The 11,664-nt window shown below is 34.2% G+C and overlaps 2 protein-coding genes across 2 annotated transcripts; both read right to left on the minus strand.

Moving 5' to 3' along the window:
* Positions 1-6,985: 6,985 nt before the first annotated feature.
* LOC115985515 lies at positions 6,986-7,819 on the minus strand. Its single transcript, XM_031108454.1, has one exon. It carries the CDS (start codon positions 7,817-7,819, stop codon positions 6,986-6,988), a length of 834 nt encoding a protein of 277 aa, XP_030964314.1.
* A 2,522-nt stretch (positions 7,820-10,341) lies between these two features.
* On the minus strand, positions 10,342-11,434 carry LOC115985516 (glutathione S-transferase T3-like). Its single transcript, XM_031108455.1, has 2 exons — positions 11,006-11,434; positions 10,342-10,917 (listed from the first exon to the last, which is right to left on the minus strand). Exons 1-2 carry the CDS (start codon positions 11,432-11,434, stop codon positions 10,342-10,344), a joined length of 1,005 nt encoding a protein of 334 aa, XP_030964315.1.
* Between the last annotated feature and the right edge of the window lie 230 nt (positions 11,435-11,664).

The raw sequence follows: 11,664 nt of genomic DNA on the forward strand, positions 1-11,664 counted from the left end.
TTCACATTTTGAAATTTCTTTTTGTTTTTTAAGTTATTAACTTGTTATGGTATTCAAAATTTCTTTGATTATGGTTTGGTTTGGGAGTGGATGAGTTGGGTGCTTTGCTGGGTTTCTATTCTTTGTATGGTTTGGTTTGGGAGTGGTTTCATGTGGATTTTCCTATGGGTTTTCTTGTGTTTGGTTCATGTTCTTTATTTTGGTGATGTTCATGTTTTTTTTTTTTTTTTTTCCTGTGGGTTTGATGTTCATGTTCTTTTATTCTGGGTTTTCTGTTTGATTCTGGGTTTGATGTCGTTGATGTGTTTATATATTGGATTTAAGAAGAATATTGAAGAACAAGTTCTTATGTTCTTACCAAAAAATAATGAAAGTAAAAATGATAATGATGATGATGATGATGATGATGATAAAATTAGATTTAAAGTTGGTTTCGAAAAAAAAAAAATTTAAGTTTGTTTTTTAATTTAGTTTAATTTTTCTAAGCTGGCTTTTTTTTTTTATTAATTTAAATGTTGACATGGCATTTAAAATGCTAAATATAATTTTATTTTATTTTATTAGCCACATCAGCATATAACATGCCAACAAAGCACTCTATTTGCCACCTCAGATTTTTCTGTTACTGGGTTGACGAGATCAAAATAAAAACGATTTTTTGAAATCAGGGACTGACCTAAGAGCGAAATCAATTTAGGGACCAAATTGAGAATCGGCCCAAAATGTAGGGACCAAAAGTGCATTTTCGCCTGAATAAAACACACAAGAAAAAAAAAATCAAATAAACCAAACATGTCAAAAAGACTCAAACAAATTAATATGGAAAATAATTAAACACAATATATTAACCTAAATAGAGTCAAACAGAATCAAAGAACATGTGAGAAATGATTAAATAAATAAAAACAAGATTTTTGCCATAATCTAGGTTCAAGGTGCGTACGCATACTCAATTATGAGTTCGCATAATTGAACCATGCGCACGCATACTCGATGATGCATACACGTCCTTTAGCACAAATTCGAAAAATCACATTTTTATAGATTTAATCAAACAAAGATATAAACATAGAAATCAAACAAGCATGTTAGAAACCCTAAAAACCTAAACTAACATAAAACAAATAAACATGAAACAAATCAATAAGTAGTAAACTACATTAAATAAATAAACATGTTAAACTTTACATAAAAATAAAATAATAAAATAAGAACAACCAAAACAGATTATAAACAACCTAAAATTAGATAAACACATATTAAAAAAAATTAAAATGAACAAGCAAATCAAATAAAACAATTAGAGGAACTACATTAAGAAACTCATGTGAATCCTATTAAACAAATAAAGAACACAATAGTTTTTAGGAATCACAACTCTAGAACAAAAGGTTTTGAAAAAGTTTTGTAGAAATCCAATTAAGAACAAGTTTTTGCTTTAGAACTAACTAAAGAGAGGTTTTTGAATCCATAAAAAAACGTGCTAGCTGCTGCCCTAAGGTTTTTGAAAAGAGAAAATAGGGTTTGAAAGACGTGCTAGCTGCTGCCCAAAAAATAACTCTCTCTAACTAGGGTTTTGATTGGAGATAGAAGATAAGTATTTATAAGTTAAAATTAGGGTTTTCGGGGCTTTTTAATAGTCTTTGGACGTTCCTAAGGATCTAGGAGCTGACCCACATCAAAGCATGATATTATGGGCCCTTAAAATGAAGTTTTAAAACCCAAAAAATCTAATTGCTTAGTTGGTCCAATTTCAAATAGTCATAACTTACTTGATATAAGTCCAAATTAGGCAAAATTTGTATTCAAATTGAAGCCAAGGATGTCTACTTTCTAATGGAATAAACCTCACTCAAAAATTATTTTTGGATAAAAAGTTATGATAAAAAAGTGAGAAAAGGTCATTTTTAGTATCGATTTCAAAGCGATTTAAGCACTTTTGAGTTGTAATTACTACCAAATTATTGTGAATTCTCTAATTAACCTTGGTTGACATATGTCAAGCTCATCATTGGGGCTGGGACCAAAATTTATTAACAGGTACAAAATGCAGTGTCTACGATAAATCATATAATAAATATTATTTGATTGATCCAAAATTTTGACATGTGTATTAAGAGTGTAGAAAACATGCAATTCAATGGTAAATTTTCAAAATACAGTATGTAGTATTGTTTTTTTTATTGAGTAAGCTTGTAATTTTAGGTTATAACTAATTTTGTAACTAAATTTTGTCATTTATTTATTCTCTCCCTGCTTTTCCTTAAAAAAATATCTTTCTTCTCTTTCTTTCTTCTCGGTTCAGTCTATTTGTCTCTCTCTTTTTTGTCTTTCTTTTATCTCTTTCTTCTCTGTGCAGTCTTTAGTCCTTTTTTTTTTCTTCTCTTCTCACCGGTTCTCTCTCCTTTTCATAGGTGGATTGTGGTGGTGGTGAATCGTGGACCGTTCTCTCTCCTTTTTTTGGGTTTCGGTGGTTCCGGCTGTAAGTGATCGTGGTTCATGGGTCATGGTGTTTCTGTGGGTTACTTTGATTCTGTGGGTAATGGCGTTTTAGAGGAGGTGATGTGGGTTGATTCAGTGGCTATGGGTTGCGACTAGGTTTTGTGGTTGGGTTTTTGGGGTGGTCATTATTGTTGGTGAGAGCAGCTACATCAGATCAGATTGGGGTTAGGGTGGATCGTTTGGGTGGCTGGGGTGGGTTGTTGTTGGGGTTTTGTGGGTGGTGGTTGGAATTTTTTTTCCATTTAACTTTATTGTTAGAAGAATTTTGTTAATTGACCAGCTGAGAAAGAAAGTGGAAAACTAGCATCTCAAGTTTTTAAAACTCGAGTTTAATAGCAAATCGAGTTTTAAAAACTCGAGTTCCAAACTTCTGACTTAGTGAGGTGGACGAAAATACCACATGGAACTCGAGTCTTAGAGACTCGAGTTCCAGTGGATACTCATACAACTAGATGAACATATCAGATTGTCCACCAGCACCAGATCGCGTCCAATCAGAGCTCCAGCGTTCTTGCTCTGTTCTTTGTCTCTTCGTCCACCTAGTCGCTGAAGATCAGATCATCCACCAGCACCAGATCGCTCTGTTCTTCTTCCTTATTCTCCAACCAGATCCTCTTCTTCGGCGCTGCGTTCTTCAGGTTTTGTTTTTCTTCTCCGACAAAAATCGAGTTTGTAAGACTCAGTTTTGGTTTTTAAAACTCGAGTTTTATAAACTCGAGATCTATGTAGCTAACTTGGTACACGACAATAGAGACTCAAGTTTGAAAGCGTCGATTTTTGTCATCGATCTTGAGTTTTAAAAACTCGAGATGCTATTTTCCAAAATCCTTACAAACGTGCGTTAACTTATTATATTTTTTCTCCCTAGTGCGCTAGCCTGCAAATTCCCCCGTGGTGGTTGGTTGTGGGTTTGTGGAGATGGTGAATGGTGGGCTGTGAGGTTGATCAGACGAAGAGAGAATGACCGAAAGAGGAGAGAGAAATTAATAATAAAAAAAATGAATAAATTTTAGTTGAGATGTGAAAAAAAAAAAAAAAAAAAAAGCTTTTTGATATTTGATAATTTGTAAAGTTTGTTGTTAAAATAGTTAAAGTTATATTTTAAAATGTTAAAAGCTAAAAAATTTAGCATTTTTAATAAAAAACAAGAATTTAAAAAAATATTTGGGTGCGAAATAAATTAAAAAAGAAGAAGAAAAAAAAATTGAAAAAGAAATAACAAGAAGTTGAAATTTATTATTAAAAAAAGAAGAAGTTGAAAGGCGCAGATTCCAAAAAATAGAAAAGAAAAGAAGAGCGGCAATTTTTAAATCTGCATCTAATTTGTAAAAGTTGGGAAGGACTTTGTTTAATTTGAGATTTTGTCACCTGGATAGTGCCTAGAAAATTTTCAATTGATTATGTTCTGTCTAGATATGGTACCTATAAATTTGGCGCGATGGCAAGTGCCCTCTGCCCAAGTGACATGCCACGAGTTCAAGCTTGCGAATTAGTCTCTCCCACATTGGGGGTAAGGCATCAACCACCTCTCTCTAACCTTGTACAAATGGGAGCCTTAGGTACTGGGTATGACCTTTTTATGTTTTCTCTAGGCTCAAGCCAATGCAATCGTTGCATTGTAGGAGAGGTGGGGGCGGTATATGTTGGATTCTTTAAAACCTAATTATGATTTTTGATACGGTTGAGGACTAACTGTTGAATTGTGAGGAGGGGATTGTGGAACACACTATATATGTTGGATCCTTGAACTTCAAAATCCTATTTGTATCATTTAAGAAACTTGTCATCAAAGTTTGGCGCATGTGTAAAAGGGGATGGGGAGACTATTGATCACTTACTCCTCCATTGCTCTGCCACTTGGGAACTTTGGTGCAGGGTATAATCTCTTTTTGGGGTTTAGTGGGTTATGCCAAAGGGTGTTGTGGAGTCCTTAGCAACCCAGCAAGGCAAGTTTGGTGGGTATCATAATGTTATGATTTGGAGAATGATCCATCGTTGTCTCATATGGGGCATTTGGTGAGAGAGGAACGCCAGGATGTTTGGAGGACGCAAAAATTATGTTTCTGGCCTGAAGCTTTTATTCCTCAAGAGTCAAGTCTGTATTTGAATTGATAAATGCTTTAGGGCTTTTGTCTTTTGGTTCTTTGCTTGAGATACTTGACAGTTGTTCTTTTAGAGGTTTGATGTTGGTGTACTTGTCGAACACTCCCTGTGTATTTACTTATAAAAATAATAAAATACTCGTTGTCAAAGTTGGATAGGAGACTTTTTAGTTAACTCATTGAATGCTACTCAGTCCTCACATCACACATTGCATGTGTATACTTCTTCTATCTCTCTCTTTTTACTGTTTTTTAAAGCAAAAGGGGGGGTGGGGGGGGTGCTTTGAGCATTTTGATTTGAAGGTGTGCAGTGAATTCCCCTTGGGTTTATTATTGTAGAACATTATCTGCAAGTGATTTTGGATTATTTCAACATCCTTGGGAGGTAGAAGCAGTTATGGCAGAACCTGCTACCTTTATATCATTGCGCCCTTGCTTACACTATATTTCATTTTGGCCACCAATGCCGCTTTAGCTTTTATGAATTTAGTCTTCATTTCCAATCATGACAAACTAGCTTTTCCCTTCCCTTTTTATACTTACAAATGCCTATTTAATATATTGTTATTTAAAATATGTTTTGTCCTGTGAACAGGGATATATTCCCCAGCCACGTACGACTATATGTTCAGAATGATGCCGTTGCAGCTCTAGCAAGTGGCACTATGGGAAAGCTTCATGGATGTGTTTTAATCGCTGGTACAGGGACCATTGCTTATGGATTCACAGAAGATGGCAGAGTAGCTCGGGCTGCTGGAGCAGGACCCATCTTAGGTGACTGGGGAAGGTATAGGCTTTGTCACTAATCTTCTATTATATATATATATAACATGCCTTTTGCACACAGCCAGCACTCTCCAGATGAGTCTGTCTAATTCTGCAGAACCTATTGGGAAAGATTGATACTGTCTAGCTATAATTGTTTTCTTAGGGTGTTTGAGAAATTGCTGAGTATGTTCAGCTTATTTCACTTATTTATCGGAAAAAAAAAAAAAAAAAAAAATTGTTCTGCTTGTTTCTCTTGTTATTACCATTTTCTGGTGAGGGATTTAGATCCAGCTGATCTAACAATTTTGTTCTGTACTATATTTTATTTTATGCTATAACATTTTTGGCCTAATCTATGTTTTAAAGTCTTTGCTACTAAGATAAATATATTTACGGATCATGTTGATATGGTCCATTAAGGTTCTTCAAAAGGTTATGACCTTGGCAGTAACACCATATAGAGCAAGTCTTTTGTCTTTAATTAGCTGGTTTAACATTCTCAATTCTCCCTCTGAATTATAGCCTTCGATTGATGGATTCATTTACTTGCAGCGGGTATGGAATAGCTTCACAGGCATTAACCGCCATCATAAGGGCTCATGATGGTCGTGGTCCACAAACAATGCTTAGAGCATCTACATCCGGATCTTATAACTCATCTTATTTTACCATCCCAAAAAGCTACTTTATCAATTATACCATACCATTTTAAAATACACACAACATCCCAAAACTCTATTATTTTACCATCTTATTAAAATATTATTTTTTTAATCTTTCTTTATTATTACTTTTCAAACCGTCAATTTTTTTTTTTTCAAATTCAACTATTCCCAGCCTTTTCAAATGCAACCATTCCAACGGTTGTCCTCAACAACCTGCCAGTTTTTTTTCTTTTCAATTTCTTTCCAACTATTTCAACAACCTGCCAATTTTTTTTTTTTTCAATTTCTTTCCAACTATTTCAATAACGGCCATTTTTTTTTTTTTTTTTAAAGAAAGAACTTGCCAAACATCAATGTACTCAAATTTGCCAACTTTAAAAATCCACATACATATATATTCCATCAAACCTGTCAAATATTAATGTAAAATCCACATACATATTTATAGATGCATCCTGTCAAATATTAATGTATTCAACCTACCAATTTTAATGATCCACACACACACACACACACATATATATATATAGAACTTACCAATTTTTCGTTTTTTGTTTTGAGAAAGAACTTGTCAAATATCAATTTACTCAAACTTGCTAACTTTAAAAATCCACATACATACATATAAATGCAACCTGTCAAATATCAATGTACTCAACCTGCCAACTTAAAAAATCTACATACATGTATATACATACAACCTGCCAAATATTAATGTATTTAACCTGTCAATTTTTAAATTCCACATACAGATATATATATATATATATATATATGCAACCTGCCAAATATCAATGTACTCAACCTTCCAACTTTTATAATCCACATACATACATATATATATATATATATATACACAATCCACATACATAACTATCAAATTACAAGACTCGTACATATATCAAATTACAATAAAACCCCACATGCATAACTCACACACTTAAGTTCTTACAACTCCCCTTGTAATTGCCATAAATGTTCAATGAGGTCTAATTGGAGTTGAGAATGAATTTTATGGTCTCGAATACATTGATGGGTTTCAATGAACTCCGTAAATTCATTTGTGTTCTCCTGTGACAGTTGTATAGTAGGATTGTCATCAATTTGCTCATAATCTACTTCCACCGCTTCATTTACATCTCGCTCATCCTCAATGATCATGTTATGAAGAATTACGCATGCTTTCATGATGTCTTGGAGCATTTCACTATAGAAAAATCTTGCAGGCCCACGCACAATTGCGAATCTTGCTTGAAGCACTCCAAATGCAGGCTCTACATCCTTTCTATTCGCCTCTTGAACTTTTGCAAATAATTTTTTCTTATGTCCTCGTGGAGATGGAATTGTTTTAACAAATGTTGACCACTTCGGATATATGCCATCGGCAAGGTAGTATCCCTTTGTATACTCATGGCCATTGATTGAGTAATTAACTGCAGGAGCACGTCCTTGTTCGAGCTTAGAAAATATAGGAGACCGTTCTAATACATTAATGTCATTATTTGACCCAGGTAACCCAAAAAATGCATGCCATATCCAAAGATCAAATGATGCCACTGCTTCCAAAACAATGGTTGGCTCACGAATGTGACCAGAGTACTGACATTTCCATGCAGTCGGACAATTTTTCCATTTCCAATGAATGCAATCAATGCTTCCTAGAATCCTTGGAAATCCACGTCTTTCCCCATTGACTAAAAGTCTAGCAATGTCTTCATTGTTTGGAGACCTCAAGTATTCATTGGAGAAAATATCAACCACCGCTTTAACAAATTTTTTCATACTTTCTATTGCAGTGGATTCTCAAATCCGCACATACTCATCCATAAAATGAGTTGTCACTCCATACACAAGCATTCTAAGTGCAGCTGTTATCTTTTGAAGAGAAGATAAACCGAGCCTTTGGGCATTATCTCTTTTTTGGATAAAGTAAGGTTCATAAGTTTCCATTGCGGATTGAATACGGAGAAAAAGAGACCAACTCATCCGAAATCTCCTCCAAAATAAATTAGGAGGATATATTGTTGTGTCGGCAAAGTAGTCGAGATAAAGTCTTTTATGGCCTGCCAAACGATCACGTTTGATATACCGACGATGTTTACGTTGTGATGTTGAACCCTTAAGAACTTGCCTCATTATCTCATCCTCGTCTGAGTCGTCCAAAAGCAATTTGCGAAGCCTAGAGCGACCCATGGAGACAACCTTGAAGACAACAGTGTTAGGAAATTATTACAATTATTGCAAAGCAAGTAGAGATTACATTATGGAAAGGGAACAAGTAGATATATTATTCAATAAACAAAGCTTAAAATCTTTCAAAGCAAAAGATCTCTGGTAAAGATTGATAAGACATAAAGCATATAGTTGATACCACTATTGTATATGCTAAAGATTGATAAGAAATAAAGCAAAAGTCCCCAAGGCTCATAATCTTCTCCTTCAGCACTTCGAACTAGAACCATGTATTGTATATGCTATAATGTTAAATAGTCAAGTATGTTTAACAACTACCAATTTAGGAAGAAATTCTTAAGACACCACCTTTGATTGTTTTGATTCGGCAAGCAACTAATACGTATATGGGACAAAAAGCAATGACATGAAAGACAACAAAGAGTCCAAATCCCAATCATTCACAGGTCTTGAAAATTTCTTCTTTTTTTTTTTTTTTTTGAGAATGAGGTCTTGGTCTTGAAAAATTCTATTGCCAATATTTAAAGCAGCCCACATACACTTCCTGTGTACATGGGTTGAGATGTTACTCTTTTATTTATTTATTTATTTTAATACAGTAGGATTTTAAGAAAGCAAACCAATCACACTTATCCTAAAAAGAAAAAGTAAAAAGCAAACCAATCACAAACTCATTTCCAAAAACATGGTGGTCTAACAGTTGTTTCCTGACTATAATTAGTACTTACACAGTTACACCCTTAATCAAAGAAAATGTCAACATTGAAATTTGAAAACTCTAGTATGCAAGCAATCATGAGCCCCAAAGGATGCTTAATAACTACCACAAAAGGCATGGTATATACACAAAGCATCTAGGCATAATAAGGCCTACTCAGAGCCTAAGACAACTGATCAACCCTATTCCAAGTTTCCAACACCAAAAAGACATTGTCATAATATATGCAACAATACTGGAAGGCTGGAACTATCAAATGCGTAAATTTCATAACAACATGGCATGATGAGAAAATAGTTAAATATTCCAGAAGACACCGAATAATCCAGCTTCTCTTATATGTAGGTAGAAATGATCATATTTGACTGTTTAACAGAACTAGATGAAACCCAACTCAATATACACCCTCCTGATGAATTAGGATTAAATTCAGTTTAAGCCAACACAATGAACCTAAGGGACACTTGTATTGTGGTTTACTCTGAATTTGAAATGTAGCCATCCAAATAAAGCATTTGATCTCAAACTAACAAATGAAGTTCATAACAAGAAAGGTTATAGTAGAAAACTGCATGTGTGTGTGTATGTGTTTTGTAGCTTAATCTGAAATAACCAAGCAATTGGATCGATATACAAGTTGCTCAATTACTGCACTTGTCTAAATTTAAATGGTGATACCAAATAAATTTATTCGAGACAAAATAAAAAAGCATTAGAGTGTGAGAGACTTCTTATATATTTTCAGCTTAATCCAAATAAGCAGTTGGACCAAGTGTAAGTTACTTCACTTAATACATACAAATTACAGTAAATTAAAATTTGGAATCCAAGAGTGAAGATTGTAATTGAAAAAGCCACCAGCTCAATTTGACGGTACCAAACATTTGGAGCACTTCAAATCTAGCAATTACGAATAAAGGAAAAATCAATTAAGTTTATTCTCAATATAATGACCAGAAAAGAATTTAAGAGAATTAGAGAGAAGATTTTAAGCTCAAGCTAACAATATAGACTCCATTATCCTAAAACCCTCCAGCATACAAGTTTTTCAATCTTATTATAAGCAAAAATGAAACCCTTCAGCATAACAATATAGACTCCATATAATCAATCTTATTATAAGCAAAAATACATCATCAAACATAGAAAGGACATAAGTTTTTCATATAACCAAAAATGATGTGATTACATAAGTGGCACAACCTACTGCCAATTGATCAAGTTGGAACAATACATCATCTACATGTTCCAAACCTACGCTTAAAATAAGCCATTACCAAAATAAGGTTGAAACAAAATATCATCTACATATGCCAAACCCCAACCCATATATAATTTACTACCAAAATATAGTTATGACAAGACATCATCTCCTTGGGTCAAACCCAACTATTTACTCTAATTGTTGTCTTGCAAGGATTTGATCCTTGAGATTTTCAAAATAAAGTCTTTCTTTGTCATTCATGCCACTTGTATCCAAGGTCATTATTCTTCCCTCCTCCCTAATAGTTTCAAGACAAAGCTTTTCATTTTCAATATCAACTCTATGCGTCTCTCTACTAGTTTCAAGACGAAGCCTTTCCTTTTCAATATCAGCTCTTTGCGCATCCACTCGAACCCTATCCGCTTTGATGCGAAGAGCCTCATTGTCTTGTTCATGTGATTCTTGCATATATTGCATTTTTTTCGCCAAATAATCCTCAAAACCCTTATCACCATTTGTTCCCTTTCGCTTAGCCTTTTCGGCTTTTCTGCCAATTGGTCTCTCTACCTCCATTGTGTCATCATCATTACTACAAACTTGATCAATTGAACTTGGAGTTTGAGAGAGCCCTTTTGATCTTTCCTTAGGCATACTCCACTTTGGTTGGTTCTTCAACACAACCCAACAATGTTCAAATGCAAAAGCTGATTTTTTGCCGGTTGTTGGAGCTGGTGAAACTTTATATAGATCATTTTCATCTTTCAACTAAATTTAAAAAAATAAAATAAAATAATTAGTGTCTTAAAACTATTTGGAAATTATTATTGTGACACCATTACAATATAATTTATACCTTGTCCTCATAAGTCTCACCACTTGGATTTTGGGCTTCAATTTTAGCCATGAACCCAGCAAACCTACTTGTCTTCCTATTAATATTTCCCCATCGACATTGGAGGGAGGAAGCAGAATGTGTGGTCCCATAAGTATTGTTCTCGCAAAAGTATTGCCAAATTTTCTCCCAAAATTTTTCAACCCTTTGGTTAGTACCTTGCACGGCATCCACGCTAGTGTTAAGCCATGCAGAGACGAGGAGGTTGTCCTCATCTACACTGAAGTTGCCACCACGTTTTGTTGGATTAGGGGTGACAATTTCAACTTCCGGACAAGACTCTTGGCCATGCATTGAAGTATTTTGAGACCCACTTAAAAATGGTGCCAGAAAATCATCATCCATTTGTGAGATATTAGCATATCGTGTTATCTCTTCTTGTGTATCCATCCCTTTTAAATAAGGAACTTAAAATAGTTAGTGTATGAAGTCAATTAGAGCCAACTCACAAAGTCCAAGAGTTCAAGTATTGGTGATAAGTGATTACTACAATTAGAAATACAAACTTAACCAAATCTACAAGAGTTCAAAGCCTTCACATATTATGATTGGTGGCAGCTTCTCATGTATAGCAACATCCTACAATATATGTTGACAACTCCTAGTCAAAACAATATATG

This window comes from Quercus lobata, chromosome 4 (genome assembly GCF_001633185.2).
Source record: "Quercus lobata isolate SW786 chromosome 4, ValleyOak3.0 Primary Assembly, whole genome shotgun sequence".
NCBI classification, from domain to species: domain Eukaryota; kingdom Viridiplantae; phylum Streptophyta; class Magnoliopsida; order Fagales; family Fagaceae; genus Quercus; species Quercus lobata.